The sequence below is a fragment of the Apteryx mantelli genome, chromosome 2 (assembly GCF_036417845.1).
Source record: "Apteryx mantelli isolate bAptMan1 chromosome 2, bAptMan1.hap1, whole genome shotgun sequence".
Lineage (NCBI taxonomy): Eukaryota > Metazoa > Chordata > Aves > Apterygiformes > Apterygidae > Apteryx > Apteryx mantelli.
In genome coordinates, this window is record NC_089979.1 from 146047765 (window position 1) to 146065096 (window position 17332).

The window sequence follows — 17332 nt, forward strand, 5'->3', positions numbered from 1 at the left end:
TCCCCCCGGCGGCGCCGCCGGGAGGGGCGGCGCGGCGCTGCCGGGCCGGGGCGGGCCGGAGCTGCCCTCGGCGCCGGCGCCAAGCGGCGGGGGCGGGCTCCGGCTGCCGCCGCGTCGCGCTGCGCCCGGGCGGGAGGAGGCCGCGCGGGGCGCCGCCGAGGTAGGGCTCGCTGTGGGGGCGGGAGCGGGGCGCCCCGGGCCCGCGGGGGGCGGCCGGGCCGGACGGAGGGGAGGGGAGCGGAGCGGGCCGCGCCGCGCCGGCTCCGAGCCGCGAGGTCGGGCGGGCGTGGCCTGGCGCCGGCCGGCTGCTACGCGGCAGCGGCGGGAGGCTGGGCCGCGCGGCGGCGGCGGCGGCGGCTCTGCCTGGGCGGCGGGCGGGCGGGCAGGGCCCCCTGGCGGCCGGCGGAGCCCCGCGGGCCGCGCCGCAGAGCACCGAGGCGGCCCGTGTCGCGATCCCTGGGCCTCGCGCCGGCAGCGGCCCCAGGGCTGCGGGGAGCGCGGCGCTGCAAGCGGACGTTGCGGTACTCGGTATTTCACGCGGGAAGCGAGGGGGTCTGGAAACTCAGAGTAATTTAACTGTTCTTTTCGCCTCGTTGCTTCACTTCCTCAGGAAACCATACTTTGAGTTTTCCTCAGCAGTGCCCATCTGAAAAAGAGAAATGCGGTCCTCTGCTGCAGGCTCTCTTACGTTTTTCTCTTTTTGCATATCCAAGTCTGTTGCTGCCTCTGCTCTCTACCCACTGTAAAAGGTGGTTGGTCAAAGTCTGTAAAAGAGATAATCCAAACAGAACTCGTTGTTTTTTCTTTTAACCTCCCTATCATAAGCTTCCATTTCTCATCTTAACTCTGTCCATGACACACACGTGAGATTTCTAGTGGTCATTTCCATGCTTCAGCTGTTTCCACGCTGAAGGTAAGCAAAAGGGACTCAACAGCTTCATGGCCAATAGCTCCATAAATTTTAATCAAGCTAGGTTGCTATCAGTACATAGAGAACTGATATGACCAATGAAATGGTATTTTGTAGATGCCTAGATGCCATCACTCAAGAGATGTACATAAATGCTGTCAAGATTTCCGCTTGGGTAATTAGGAAACCCAAGGAGAGAGTCATGTGCTGATTCTCCTTAATTTGAAACCTAAACTCTTCTTATTCACAGCTTGGCTGTGCAACAATAAAAATACACTAGTTTAGCAGGGAGATAGTGAGTGAAGAGTAACCCAAGCAGGAGTATGGGGCCTTACTGAGCTAACCAGGCCTGCGCTCAGGCCTGCCATCGTGTCTTCACTGGTACTCTGGACTAGACAGATCAGAGCTAGAACAATTATCCTTTCTTGTGCTCCACTTTCATTTTTCTCATCCCTATAGGCATGGTCTAGATGATGCAAGAATAAAAGGTCTCTTCTGAACTTTCTGGAGGCCTGCAAAGAATTGCCTTTCTTCACTGAAAACATAGGAGTTAATAGAGTCTGCAAACTTCTATCACATCTTCTAAATGCAGACAAATCTTAAAAATAATTAAGACGTGGAGTGAAGAATGAAAAGGCAAATTAAGTAAAGTTTTTTTTTAAAAGGTTAAATTCAGGAACCTGGAGCTTGTTCATATTTTGATTCTGCATTTTTTTTCATATGGGGTCATAGGAAAATAATTCTAAAATGCAGATATGCAACATTGAAAACTAAGCAGCTCCTTCATCTCATTTTTTTCATTTTTATTTTTACCTGTACAACCTTTTGCTTTTGTTCAGCTTCAGAAGGGTCTCTGGACATCAGTGATGCCTTGCTCTCGAGTCTACTCTATTAATTAAAAAAATAAATAAAAAGGCAGCACAGTATGTAACTTGGGAAGACTGATACTCTGTGCATTGTGCAAGATTTCTTTTTAAGGATTAGCACTGAGCTAATGTGAAGAGGGTGATAGTTGTTAGAATCACTTTGAGATCTGAGGTTTCTCTGCTGGGCCCCCAGCAGAAACTTCTGATAATGATGTCCACAGCAAACATTATAGTATTTGAACTACTGTTTACCTCTTTCTTCCCTTCACAGCTAAGGTGGCAAAACACAAAAGAACGTCAGGATGCCTGTAATTCAGCGTGGGACTGCATCGCTCCGTAAAGCAAAGAAAATTAATGTAAAAACATGTTTAGATGATCCCTATGTTATTCAGTGGAAAACCATAGATGGAGATGATATGCATTTTATACTACAGACTTTAGAAGAAAGGATTAAACATATTGGACTTAAAAAGATTGAGACTCCAAGAAAGAAAAGACGTTCCGTTACAAAAAAACAACTGGAAAGAAAGTGTGATATTACCAACAGCGAACTCCCTAAAGAAAAGGAAACAGAAGGCAAGCGACAAGAACCAGGATGGACTGACTTAAATATCAGAAGGCAGCTTGCCATTGGAATTAATGAAGTTACAAAAGCTTTGGAAAAAAATGAACTTATTCTCTTGCTGGTGTGTAAGTCTGCAAAACCTGACATAATCACATCACATCTTATTCATCTGAGTGCAAGTCGAGCAACACCAGCAGGCCAGGTTCCCCGTCTCAGTGAAACAATTGCACCACTTCTTGGCTTAACCTCTGTTTTAGCACTAGGCTTTAAAAGGCAGTCTGATAAATTCACTGAGGTAGTAGAAGCAATAATTCCAAAGATACCTGCTTTGGAAGTGCCATGGATTCAGTATGGAACTGAACAGTCTGTGGCAGATGCACATTCAGATTCTTCAGAAATTCAAGATCCTGAGCAGCTTGCAGAAACACTGGGGGAAGAGCTTACAAGCCAGAAGCGGAAGCGTAATGAAAGCAATCAGCTTGGTTTTTCAAATGTAGTTTTGCAGCCTTTGAAAATCAAGAAGCTTGTTCCAAATCCAAATAAGATAAGGAAACCACCTTGCAAAAAGAGAAAACCTCTCTCAACATAATTGACTTTAGTTCAGCTCTTCCTGTTAAATTGATTTTATTTGTTCACTCAATATCGAATTCTGAACTATGTTGTAAGGCTTTACAGTGTGAAGCACTTCAGTGTAAGTTGAAGTCAGCTATGTTGCATTCAGTTGAGGTTCTTTCTGCTTTTATATTAAAGAATACTGCTGAAACATCTGTGTGTCCGTATCTAGGGCTAAATAGTTCACTTGCATTTGGATAAAAATCACTAAATGAACATCCTGAGGTAATACAAGATACTATAGTAGGTACATCCTTGAAATTAGTGCAAAGCATTAAGCAAACTTTATATTTTTATATAGATGAACACACTTTGAACAGGAATCACTGTAACTTGTGTAATTATTCAAACAAATCGATACCAAAATTGAAAGTTTATTTAAACAAATGTCCATGCTGGTATAACTTTTTTTAAAGCTGGTTCAATGCTTGTTTCAAGTAAACAGCTGTAACCAATAGCACAGGCAGACTTCCCTTTTGAACTTTCATACTTTACTCTGCTGGACACTAAGCTTGTTTTGGTCAAGAATGCATGCAGACTTGGATTCCAACTATATTTTGTGTCTGATATGCTAAAGAAAAACACTTTTACTTTTCATACACAGAACAAGGCCAAATTACTACTTTGCTGCATTTTTGAAGAAGACTTCTGTATGCAAACTATTACATTTTTTCCACAGGATCTGTGCATTAGACTAATCTAAACTCAAATTGATTTCTAAATGGAGTCTAAAATTACTTCCCAGTAAGTCCATATAAGCTATGTACTGGTGTAGGTAAAGTAGCAGGTGATGGCTGTAAACCACTACAAGAGACTGAAAATGTACCCAACAACTTTTGAGTTTCCTTTCATTCTAGTGAGGACTATGAAGAGTTTCCTAATGAGACAGTTGTTTTGTAGGAAGGAAAGGGAATGGTGATGCAACTCAGATGCCATCAAAGTCAACACAGGAGTTTAGTTGGAGCTCAATATTTTAAAAGTCACTACTGTGGTACTGTAGAAGAAAGATCAAAATATCTTAAGGGAGTTTACTTTATTGTTTCCTAAAGATGGTGTAGTTTTCAGAGATTTGTTTATCTATTCTTTCAGTACCATCAGCTAGCTCATCTGTATTTTGGATTTATTTAGAAGTGACTTAAGTTCATGATGTCAACTAGAAAGGGAGGCAGTAGCAATGATTCTGTAATCATGAGGCTTTCTGAAGGTTAAACAAAACAAAGATATCTAATGCCAAAATTTTTGCCCTCCCTGGCTGGAGGTGGCAAGGAGAGAGTGTGGGGTTTTGGGTTTTTTTTGCCTTGCTTCATTGACCTTCATACACCTCATTTGCTTTGGCTTTTTAGATGCATAAAATTTTAAGGGCATGCTAGAACTAGTGCTTTTAATTCCCACGCTAGCTAATTCTAACACCACACTTAAATCTGAGTCTTTAAACAAAGCATGAGGATTACCTTTGGTAAAGAACATAAATGTTGCAGCAATCATCTTTTAAGCACCTTGCTGCCTGCTCAGGTCTATAGCTTTCTTCAGGTATTTGTTTCCCCTCCACAGCTGGAAAGTTACTTTAGGAAAGGAATTACAGAAGAAATTTCAGCAGACTGGTGGGAAAGGTGGTGGGGTGAGCTGTTAAACTAGTCTGCCGTAATTTTGGGAAACCATCTATTTGTTTTTCAGGAGTCTTACCTGGTGGCTCTTCTGGTAGCAAGTCTAATGCACAGACAGGTTCAATTTCTGAAAGCACACGAGCCTCTCCGTCAGAGCTGCTGGCAGCGGCACGCACATTGATAATACCCTACAGTTAAGCACCTGCTTAGGAAGCGAGCGCGAGTTCCTGCAGTTTCCACTTCCTAAGTGACCATCTCCTGGTGTGGAGGCAGGCAGGGACACCTTCAAGATTTGCATCCTCTTGAAGCTGTGATGCTTCAGCAAATTACTTGAGGTAAAGAGTATGGCTAGCTAAAAGGTTGGAGCACTCAGCAGGGGCAGAAGAGACTCTTGGATTAAACAGCTATTAGATGACACAGTTTTATGAGCAGGACTCTCCAGGAACTACCCCCATGCCTATGCTCAGATGCCCGCTTCCCACATCCCTCTGGCCCAGTAAATTTGTATTCTTAGCCATGATGCAGCACAGCTTCAACAGGAGCATGACTGCCCTTCTTTCCCTCAGTTAATATACAGCTTCACAAACCGGAAAACAAGACAAATTTGCACCCCTCAGATTCAGAAGAAAATGATACTCTTTCACCAGAAGACAGCACAAGTGAAGAGTGGCTACATTCCTTCCCTCACATGCAATCACCTCAACAGCAGGGCGGAAAGCCAGGCTGTAGGAAAGCTGGGTTCAGTCCTACCTTCTGACTGGGCATGCTTGGTCCTGTCGTGGTCTAGGAGCTTTTCCAAACAATAGAACTGAGGAGATTTGCCTTCAGATTTCAGAAAATAGAGGAGAAAATAAATTGTCTACCTTTCCTTCCACTTTTTTTTGGGGGGGAGGGGGGTAGAGAGAGTGAAGGCAGCGAAAACTTGTGCATCATTCACCTAGCATTCAAAACCACCCACCCAGATTAGGGACACCTGGGTTTAGATCATTTCTTAGCAGAGAAGTATCTTAGCCACAAGGCCAGAGCCATGCACTGTTGTCAAATCTAGACAAATCTGCCTTTAGAGCCTAAACAAAATGCACTGAAGTCCCCTAGTAAATTCCTTCCTTATCCCAGCATGCCTTGATGTGAATTCCTAGCAGAGAAAGCACCTTCTAGCCTTTTGGGAGTTAAGAATTTAAGTCTGACAGAGTTGGGATTAAACTCCTCTTGTTACTTCAGATAGCTAAAGCACTCCACCCAGCTGCTGGAGATTATATCTTCAGGCACTTAATTCTGCTCAGGCCTCATACAGGGAGTCAGAGCTCTACCTATGCTGGCAGAGCTGTCTATACAGGTATAGAACTGTCTATACAGGTATAGACAGTTACTAGAGCAGCCAAAATTGTAATGCCTGACTGCACCATCTGAAGTCTGAAAGATCTCCTTTAAAGCCCTTTTTCTCATGAGGCCCCTAGCTGGTGCATACTCAGGGTCAGACAACTCAAGTTCAATCCCTTCCTTTGTTTGAAGTTGAATGCTTTCAACACAGAGCTATAATGTAATAAGGGAAAGCATTTATCACTGTCTCTAGGGCAGAATCTTCTCACTACAATTTAACCAAGAGAAGAAAGAGAAAAAAAAGAAAGGAAAAAAAAAGGGAAACCAAACTCCAAATCATTCACACATTGGAAAAGGAGAGGGAGGAATAAAATGGAATAAAAAATGCTGTAAGGAGGTGGGTAGGGCCAGCACAGTTAGGAAGAACAGACAAATTTATCTTCATCTACATTGATGCTTTAAGTTCCAGAATTTGACTTTCAGCAAAACTTGCTGTCAAAATTACAGGCATGTTTAAAAGGAAAGTTTAGACATTTGCATTTCATGAGATAGTCAAGTCACATTCAAAATATGCTCACAGCACAGAGGCTTCACTACCACAATTTGGCACTTTTCAGCTACAACAGTTTCTCACTGCTGATCTTCTTGGTGCTTGTATTACTGCAGCACACGTAAATCGAAAGAACTGCGATCATATCTAACTACAACACTGTGCTGGAATGTATATAAAGTGCTTCAGAAGCCATTCTGGTTGCTGAGCATTCATGAGGGAATTAAAACAGCTCTCCCTCAACAACAAAAGATCAGCCCTCTGACATGTCAGGAAGAGCAGTACACAGACTTCCAAGGACTGAGGATTGCTTACCAGTCACATATATAGCAAACTTCTTGTTCCAAAGTCAGGATAAAAACACTTCCAGGAACAATTTATGAATACTTATTTACACAAGATACTTTTCATTAGAATTACAGACTTCATAGGAGATCAAAGTAGACAAAGGAATATGTGCAATTTTGCAGAAGCATTGAAAACATTCAAACTATAAATATCCTGATAGCACTACTAAAATTCTTAGTTTTACACACAGGCTGATGTTAATCTACTGAGGAAAAACTAAGTTTTTGTGCCACAACTGTAAATTAAGTACAGTAATGTATAATCATTCCGGCAACATAGATAACACCTGCACTGAACAGTGCGATACTGTTAAATCAATCCACTGATCTATTGAAGATCAAAGTACAAATCTGTATTTTTATTGATTTGGCAGCGTTGCTTATGGAGAAATAAATGCACTAGTTAAACCAGTACATTGTCATACTGCTCCAGTTACAAAAACATCCAGGACTTTCATAGAGCTACAAACGTATCATACTTCATGATTTTCCCCCAAATGATGATATCCACGTGAAGTAAATAAGCAAAGATACTCAAGTTTGTATCCTTCATTCTGTTACACTGACAAACATACACCACCACTTAATAAATAGAAATGCAGCAGTTCATCCACATAATAGCAAATATTTTTGTACCCTAATCCACCACTGAAGTTCAGTTTGTACAAAACAGTCTTTTCTACAGAGTGGAAAAAAAATACCTTCTTCTCATCAAGGTGCAAGCTAAGCTTTGAAACTTAAATGAATGTGCTTTTATTCTTTTCATGGACAATAAAAGTGTTTCATGGACCTTCTGATCTATCTGAAAATGCATAAATTTGGTCGCATATGTATTTCTTCATTGTTCAGGTTTAATGGACTATTTCAGTATCACTGACGTTGTGCTTTTACTCCTCTTGAACAATACCATTCCAAGAGTTGTTATGGAGATCAAATTAACTGAAACAATGACCTCAGAGTTCTAGGAACACAAATGTCCTCATTGTAATACAAGACCAACCTAAAGAAGAAGAAAAACATAGTTTTTTAGTTTAATTATGGCAATAAATCTAATTATTAGTAGTTTTCTGCACCTGAATTATGGATCTTAAATTTATCCAATTAAAAAAATATATGTATTTTAAGACTTCTGTCCCTTTTGGCCAATGTAGATGAATGTATTATTATATCTAACGGAGTTCAGAGCTCTTTTTTCTCTTACCTTTTCAGATTCCATGCCAGGACACCTCCAGTTGTACAAATAATACTGCAAATTGCCATCTCCAATCCCAAACTTGAGTTTTTCCAGGAATGTTTTATTTTCCATCAAGTCTAGTGCATTGAACACATCAAATCCTTTCTGGCAATAGCAAAACATTATTTAAATTTTACTTTTAAAATTCTAAATGATACACAATCAGTGGTGTAAAAGTATCCAAGAAACTAATCTAATTAAGTGAAAAAGACATGAGAATAAGTTTTACCTTTTAGTTAGGCACACAGAAAACAAATTTCCCTGATACAAAGTAAAGCACAGGGCAGAACTTTGCTTGAAGGTTATGTCCAAAAGGGTAGAAATGTTAAAGTCACTTTCAGGGGAAAAGGTCTGAAGAGAGTCCCTAAACCATTATCCATTATTTTATCTGTATGGACATGCATTTTTCATACAGTCACATACCGTGTGCGACACACATGACCTATTCTAGCTGAAGCTGCATAAATACATCTTATGGTGTTTTTCAGTCATTTATCATTCTGTTAAGCATTACATTTTTATAACTTGAGCCTCTTCTAAAATGTCACTATCTTCAGAAGTCTAATCTTTCACATGTGGCTCTCTCCATTAATCATGCAATCGCTTCCAACTCATCAACCTCCCAAATCCACTACTCAAAGAGCCATTTCACTCTCAGAACATCCACACAGCCAAACTAATCTCAGGATTTTGCACTGCAACACAAACACACAAAAATCCCAACTCACTGTGAACTCCTAAAAAATGACATAATAACAACATCAGTTAAGTCATCCCAGTGCCAATTATCATGTATGGGAGGACTGCTATAGCTGAATTTGCTTGGGCATCTGGATATAGCAGCCCTTTTATCTGCAATTAACTGCAAGGAAGTCTGACCTAAGATCTTGGCGTTCTAACAGCGCCACGGCAGGGCACCAGCATGGCTTACTATACTCCAGTATAAAAATAATTATTAGTTACAAAACAAGAATGCTCAGTTACTGAAGCACAAGAAGATGGTAAAGAACATTCTTTACTCAGCATAAAAACTAGATCTATTTTTTTTTTTCTAAATAAGCACCCCGTATCAGAAAACAGGAGGGTAAGAAAAGTCAACTTCTTGTAAACAAACTGCTTAAAGAGCATTTTAAGCTCTCTGTTGATTTAGGACCTATTTAAAAGAAAAAGCCACAAGCACAGACAGATAGTGAGTTTACTAAGGATCCCCACTACCTTACGCAAAGATCATTCTGTGTGCAGATGAACATAGCTAAATGTGCTGTGAAAAACATGTAGAATAAGACAAATAAGGCAGCAAGGATTAGATCTGGAAAATTAGTGTCAGCTTCAGCAACAAAATACATGAGGTTTTTTTGAGATTATCCTGCTGCAATGCTCCACTCTCTCCATGCAGCTATATGGAACATAAGTGCATAACTCTGAATTTTGGATTTTGCCTTGGAAGTCAGGCATTTTGCCGTACAATAGCTAAGATTTTACCTGACTTAGTTCTGGCTAAATACATATACTCCAGTTTGAAAGTAAAGTCATCATTAAACGAACATTCAAACTAAAAGCAATTTACTGAGTTGCATCCCCCAAATACCTCACATTATTACTTTCTACACTTTTACTTCCAAAGAATATATGTAAACAAAAAGCTACGATTAGGAGTGCATTTATCATTTCTCTTCTTTTACCTCACCTCTCTCTCCTCATCTAAAGGTCCAAATGCCAGACCTGCAAACGTAATTAGGTATCTAACGATGCAGACAGGCCTCACAGGTACTCTGGAAATCCACAGGCATCTAAATCCCAGTATCCTGACTACACAACAATCCATCCAAAAGAAAAGAATCGTACATCACATCCAGAGAGAAATGTGGCTATAGGAAAGTAAGGAAGCCTTGTGATTAGACTACAGAACTGTTTCTTTACCCATCCCATTGGTGGCCTACTGAGTGGTCAGTCACTTCAACCCCCTCCCATTCAAATGGAGACCAAAATTTATTTCTTTCACTTTGACTTTTAATAAAAGCATTAGATTTTTAGGCACTTGCGAAAATTAAACTGTACCTTCATATATTTTAATACCTTTGAAAGTCTGCATAGCTCTGCACCACTGACTACACTGCCACAGTGTCTGCACCACCCTCCTAAGAATCCCTGGTGATTAAGGGTTAAGCATTAGTTTAGCATCAGAGTGCCTGAAACTCTTAGAATTCCCTTGAAATTCAAGTCCTGTCTCCTGCGAAATCCTTTCAGACTTCATTTATAGTCTCTTCTCTTCCATTTAACTAAATCATGTATCAGTGTAAGTCCGTGCATGAAAGCGTGCTTAAAAGTTATGACATCATCTACATAGCTTCATAGCTATCAGCTAGTAACAAGATAAAATGATAAAACTTTGAGCACAAATAAACTTTTCCATTTAGCAGAAATAAAAAAAAAAGTTTAAAATATATAGTAGAACTTATTAACTTATCCAAGGGGAACTATTTTAGGGATACTTTCCATTCTTCTGATACTGAATGAATACAGTCACCAGTATGGTCTTGGTTCTTTACACAGTTCAAGCAATTGCAAACACTTGATCTTCAAACATTTGTCATTCCCTAACAACACTCAAAATCAAAAGGAGAAAACAAGTGTAGTGTTTTATATCTGAATATAATACATAGGTCTCATCAAATGCACTCATAACTGTAACAGTAAAAGAAAATAGAACAGAATCCATAAATTGCTATCACTTATCCCCTCCTCTTCCCCTGAGGATGCTGGAAAGAAAGAAGCAGAAGAGGAAAAAATGCTTACCAATTTAGCTATAATGAGTGCATCATTCATTAAGTCCAAGAGGGGGGTCTCTGTATGAATATTGTAGAAGGAATAGGCAGCTTTGAGGCTTTTATGAACAGGATGGTGCATCACCGTTGAAGGTAATGTGTAGAAACTCAGGAAGTCTGTTAAAATACCATTTGAGCCCTACAAAATAATAGTCAATTAATAAGAAATAACTGGTTAGGCTAACATAGTAGTTCTAGAGAAGATAAGTGGTAAATGCAGCACAGTTTTGCACACAGTAAATATTGTGGCATACAGGCAATCTTGGCTAATTATTGGATATCTTGACCAGGATATATATATCAAGGTGAGACTTAAGCCTAAAATGGTCATTTTGGAAAAATCTAAACATTCATTTCCTTTTCTGATCTATTACATCAATAACATTTTAGTGAACAGTTGCCAAAGCATTTTTTCAGTTTATTTCCCAAACTTGTCCTGCTATAAACAAAGCTAATGAAGCACACTTCCAAAAAACAGAAAAAAGTATAGAAAAAATATTCCAGTTGAAGCTAGTCTTCAAAGATTTTTTTTTTAATCTGAGAAAGCTCACATTGAGGAAAAGTTTTCTCAAGTTTATAAAAATCATGTAAAAAGAGATTTTAGTCTAACTTGTAAAGAAAAAAAAGTTAAAATCGGCTCTAGTGATTAACAATCAACAAGCACAAGCCATTTGCTAGACACCAAAATTCTAAGAAGGGGACTGGTCATCAAAAAAAGGCATTTACATAAAAATCTAAAATAGCATACAGAAACTTTAGCAACAGTTCATAAACCTAATGAAGTTTAACCATGTTCAAGAGTGTAGGTTAGCAGGCAATGGGAAATAAGTTATAACACAGGTTATGGCTGATCCGTTGAGCACAAAAAACTACTCAGATTTTCACTCTTCCTGTTCTGATTCAATCTCCTAATTTCTCCAGGAAGACTGGCAAAGGAGACGTACAAAAGCTTTTAATGCTTTTTCTTGTTTTCTTTCCTTTTCTTTCTTTCTTTCCTTTTTTTTTTTTGAATGACTGGTGCCCGCTATTTTGACTCCAGTGAAGAACTTTACATGGAGCCTTAAATTGACAGTAGTTATACAGTAAGAAATAAAAGCAAGAACTCATCACACACAAAAAAAGCAATTGTCTTGGTGCAGCACAGGTTTTGGAGTAGAGATGAACTAACTACAAGTAACAGAAAACACTAAGTCACTCACTAAATTCAGTAAGGGTGAGGAAAACATTATTTCAAAAATCATTTTTGAAATATTTTAAGGTGATGTGTGTTATCAAAATTTTGAATATTCTACAAAACAAATGTTTTAGCTCTGTGCATTTCAGAGATGACTTCTAAAAACTTCACAGTAATTTCTTCAGGTTGTATCGATCTTAAAAGGATTTTAAGCACTAACAAACCTAAATTTAATATAGGGAAAATCTAGTCCAAAAGCCAGCATAAAACAAGTAAGTGAGGACTATGTTGTTCATTTAAAATGGCACTGTCAAAATTAAATCATCCTGTCCCCCAGGCTAATTCTGGTGCTTGTGGACTCTTCTGTAAGCTTCTGGGGTTCAAGTCATTAACCTAGTCAAAACTCAACCAGGGGAGCAAAGGTGGGGTGGGAGGAGGGTTAATGCATTAAATTAGTCCATGGAAGAGTCCAATGAGCACTAGACCCCCTGCACTGCGAAGTACATGAAAAAGTAAGTGTGGAGAACAAGGACAGATGGGCTGCACTTCTTATCTCCAGCAGCAGTAAGTTTCTAAATTCAGCTGAGACTCTTGAACAAATTCAGGCTGCAGTGTGGGAACACTGAACTTCATAACCTGCAGCTTCTGCAAGGAGTTCATATGTTTAATAATTTTAGTGTTGATCATTTTAAAATGATCTTGTCACTTTAAAAAAAGTAATACACTATCTGAACATGTCTAAGATGATTTAGCGTTGACTCAAAGGGAAGAACATACCTTTCTCTACTAGCTTTATCACAGCTACCTCCTGTCACACCTTGGAGTTTTCTAATCCAAATGCTAATCTATTCCTGTACTGCTTATTTTGCAAGAAGCGTTGTGACCATAACTCAGAAGGCAGGAGGAAGAAACAGATGCTCTCCATCTTGTTAGCGGACAAAGGTTATCACTGAGGAACCAGAGAGAATTAGCTCCTAGCTGACACCAATCCACAACAGCAGCAAGGGGTATTGACTTTTATCTTCCTCTTATAAATGTATTTTATAAATATATATATACACACACAAACACACAGGCATATGCATTGTTTTTTATATGTATATACATACACACACACACGTGTGTGTATGTATATATATGTATGTGTATATACACACACACACACACACACACACACACACACTCACACACTTTTACTGGGTGGGGGAGAGGATATTTTACTGAAGCAGACAATGACAAACCATAACTCCCACATTAGCAGATGCCCCTAAAACTGGTTTTGAAACAGTTAAAAAAATTTGAACCAGCTTATGGCAGAAACTTATCTGACACCTGAGGGAATGATACTGAATTCAAACTAAATCCTCATCTCAGTCATTGTATCATTTTTCCTTAGGAAAGCAGATTTGAAGACCAAGGAAGGAATGCACTCCCCCCCCGGAATACTTCCAAGATGGCAAAAATTTGAGATTTCAAAATTCTTCTTTAAAGTATCCTATTATAAGAGTGCTGCAGTTTATCACACCCAAGCAAGCATTTTCTTGTGATCAGAACATTAGAACATGCAATACAAAGAACAAAACTTGAAATCCTGATACCAAATTCCATAGTACATTTTTCATATTGTCTGCATTTCAAAAACTTGATGTTGATATGACCTTTCATTAAAAGCATTCACATATACATCCTTGAGGTAGTTCAGGAGTGTTTTACCTCTACTACAAAGGTGTCAATAATGTGATCCCGAGGCAGGAACCAATGGGCTACCTCTTCTTCATCCATTACAGGAGCAAGATTAAACTGCTTCAAGTAAGTGTTGATTAGTTCTTGCACTGCTTTAGTATCTTTTTGTTCCATTGGTCTCAAACCTGAAGTCTTTGTGGCCTTATTGTAACAAAAAAAGAAAAAAAATTAAGATTTTGAAAGGCAAACTGTATACACTGCAAAGGCTGGAAGTAGGTTGCAGAGTGCTTGCTCTCCACATGCTATAATGCATTCATTATTAGCCTATTTTACCCCAGCCACCTAATTCATTATGCTATTTTACAAACTGCTTTCAATCAGAATTATCTCTCTTCTAATTATTGAGACAGTCTGGGGCACTTCAATCTTTCTATTCCATTATTGGAACTACTTCATTTCTCCAGAGGAAGAGATGATATTGCCAACAGCCTAGACTTCACACATCTTGTATTCTTTTTTTTTATTATTTTTAGGTCAGTCTATTTCTTATCGTTTTTCTAAATTACCTAGAGCCCAGATATAGAAACAAAACATAAAGCAATCTATATATCAGAAGCTAATCTGAAGACAAAAAATGTGTGATTCAAACACGCAAAAATTAAAGCCAAGGTAGGAACCAAAGTCTGCTGATGTTTAATTAGAAATCATTTAACAAAAAATTCCAGCTTGCAAACTCCCTTGCTGACTCAACTTTCTATACAGACACAACTGCTGTTAACAAGAAAGCCTCTCTTAACTTGCAGCTTCCTGAAATTAAAAAGTTGAAGTATTTTAATGAGTAATGTAATCAGAAGGGAAAAAATATCTTTCCAGTACTATGCGATTAATGTTTAAACAAATAAAATATGATTAAAGTTTTTCCCCCAATTTCTGATAGCTTTCCTAAATATTTCCTTTAGAGAGACAAAGCCCTGTTCTCTTTCAGAGCTCATTTGTCCTGCTTCATTTGTCCAAGCCATGTGCTTGGGTAAGCCACACGTTAATCATGGCAAAGTCAATTCCAGTGAGCAGCAAGGTAGCGATTTGATTACTGGAAATCTGAAATTAGTGTAGCTGATTATGCCCTGCTCAAAAGAAACTGCGGGGGGGGAAGTGGTATTTATTCACATACTCTGGGAGTCAGCCTCCAAATGAAAAATCAAGGCATTTTTTGCCGCAGTTCTCTACTGCGTATTATATTTTTGTCTTGCTACTTTTCTGAGCAGCCTCGGATTATGGACTCTCTCCACAACAGTGTGTCTTTTAGACTTTTAAGTGTCCTGAATCCATAAGGGTTTTCACCTGACATGTTAGCACGATGCTTCCTATACTATATTTAGTTCCTAACCTCCTTAGGAACTACAATATGAAAGTCAATTTCTGCTTCCTCCAAACCTCCCCTCTTCGAGCCGTACACCGGAGCACAAGGGGAGAAGCAACAGCTCGGCTGGAACAGCTTTATCCCCCAGCAACTCTCAGAATGGCCACAAGCAGTCCCAGAAGTGAGAACAAGTGTACCGATCTGATATAAACTTTTATTTCTCCGCTCTACCATCAAGCAGCATTGAGCAAGTATCAATGTCGGCATCCTAGCTCAGGAGCTCAACAATGGGGCAGATTCAGTCAGAAGAAGAAAAGATACAAAACCAAATACATTCTGTCCTTATTCTAAACACAGCCAAATTTTATCCCGTTTGGAAAAGTTCTTGCTCTTAGAAATGCTTTGTTTTTCATATCTTTAAACACATTCACAAACATAGCCTTCCACAAAATCTCAGTCAGGGTGATATTTTATTATTTAATTACACTATTTTCTTTACTATTTCTGAAAACCTTTGTAGTTCAGACTGTACGTGTAATAAGGAATGATTAATTTCTCTAAAAGGGAGATGAGCTCCCAGTGGCAATGATATTCCAAGGACTTTAAGAAAAGAGGTTAGAATGCAAGAAACAGTGTTTGGGTGCTGAGGGACATTAAGGTGGTAGTTAGGAAATGAAAAAGCTTTTGTTTTAGGACACTTTGGCCTGAATGAACCAGTCTGTGTGACAGAACTGTTTATGATAACAGCCTAAGACTGAGGATAAAGATTCTCAAAAGCACTTAAGCCCTTACTTAGGAAAAAAAACAACTCCAAAAGCACAAAAGCTTAACAGAAAAAACTTTAGCACAAAGATGAAACTGTCTTTATTTTCCATGGGAGAAAGTCCCAATTCCCCGCCTAAAAAATGAACAAACAACTGAGGCATGTGGACCCCTAAGTCACTTGGATCTTTTAGAAAATTCAACTTTAAAACTATTTTCTATGTGCATATCTGTGTAGAATGTTTTCTCTAGCTGCTTTTTCTTTAGTGGGTATGATGTATTACTTATGTTCCATAATTCATTTTTCTGTTGAAATCTGAGTTTTATGATTTAGGAAGATGATCAGCATACAACTGTTGGTGGTTTCTAATGATTTCCTGCCAGTTATACATTTTGAACTATAAACAGAATAAGGTACACAAGGTGAACTATTCTTTTCCTGTATTGTTTCCATGAGAAACAGTAGTACATTTGCTACCAAAACCTTTACTTGGAATTGTCTACTGGACTTTTAGACTATTAAAAATGGCTTTAGATTTGACAAAAGCTATATTTAGTTCTCCAAGATTAAGAACTAATTAATTTGGTTATTAATTCTTAAGCTCTGAAACCTGCTGCCCTGCACGCAAGGGAGAAGGTGCAGGCTGTACAGGCACAGGTAGCAGGCAGGCAGCCCGGGAAACGCAGATCACTAGCAGCAGCAGAGCGCAGCCCAAGCCTGGCGTGGGATTTCGACTGCAGAGGGCTTAGCGTATTACTCAAATATACCAGTAACAAGAGAGCCTACAGCATCAAGCTAAATATAACCAATTGACACAGTTCTCCAAAGGCAGACAAATCATTACAAAGTACTGGGCAGGGAGAGGGGGAAGAGAGGGCATAAGTTCTTCTGTAGAGAGTAAAGGGAAGGTTTGTTCATGTAAGAGAGGTTTACTAATATGGCTCAGGTAAAGGAGAGCCTGTGATCCTTTCAAATAGAAAAGCAGCTTTTACAAGCAAAGAAGTTGTTTTCAAATACATAGCTCAGACTAGCTTCTGTAGGCTATTACAGCCATAAGATTTTTTTTTTTTTTTTAAACAGTACACCTCAGACTACCCTATCGACGCAGCTCCATGACAATACAGCCGACACAATTCAGCTGTGCTGTCAACCCACCCTATTTCCCCCGTTCTTCTATTCCTCCCCTAAGCCTTGCCCCAGCACTGGTACTCATCTCATTCAAGGATAACCCCAGTCCAGGGATCTTCAACTGGCACAAAAGGATTCACTGTATCTTGCAGGTTTAGGTGCTTGAACTGGCTCATCACGAAACCACGTGGCTGCCAATACCAGTGCATGGGAAGGAGCAAGGACAAGGAGTGAGACTGCGGCAGTGTCCCTTCCAATGGTTTGCCCTGTCAAGGAAATGCATCCTAAGGCTTTTTGCCAGCCTAGCTATTAGCTCAAATGTGGAAAAAATATTTTTAACTATCCTAGGTATGCCAGCACATATTTTTTTTTGGCCAGACCAAGCAAATAA

The 17332-nt window shown here is 39.4% G+C and overlaps 2 protein-coding genes across 3 annotated transcripts in view; one reads left to right on the plus strand and one right to left on the minus strand.

The window, feature by feature from the left end:
- Positions 1–67: 67 nt before the first annotated feature.
- RPP38 (ribonuclease P/MRP subunit p38) lies at positions 68–5905 on the plus strand. The gene is made up of 2 exons (XM_067291752.1): positions 68–160; positions 2048–5905. Exon 2 carries the CDS (start codon positions 2079–2081, stop codon positions 2928–2930), a length of 852 nt encoding a protein of 283 aa, XP_067147853.1. The 5' UTR covers positions 68–160; positions 2048–2078; the 3' UTR covers positions 2931–5905.
- Positions 5906–7105: 1200 nt separating this feature from the next.
- The window catches only part of NMT2 (N-myristoyltransferase 2), a 30177-nt gene continuing 19950 nt past the window's right edge, over positions 7106–17332 (minus strand). For both annotated transcript variants that reach the window (XM_067291751.1, XM_067291750.1), the window contains 4 exons: positions 13721–13891; positions 10805–10972; positions 7976–8113; positions 7106–7774 (listed from right to left, as the gene is read on the minus strand). In XM_067291751.1, coding sequence (XP_067147852.1) covers positions 7754–7774; positions 7976–8113; positions 10805–10972; positions 13721–13891 — 498 coding nt within the window. In that variant the 3' untranslated portion in view covers positions 7106–7753. The remainder of the gene's footprint in view (positions 7775–7975; positions 8114–10804; positions 10973–13720; positions 13892–17332) is intronic.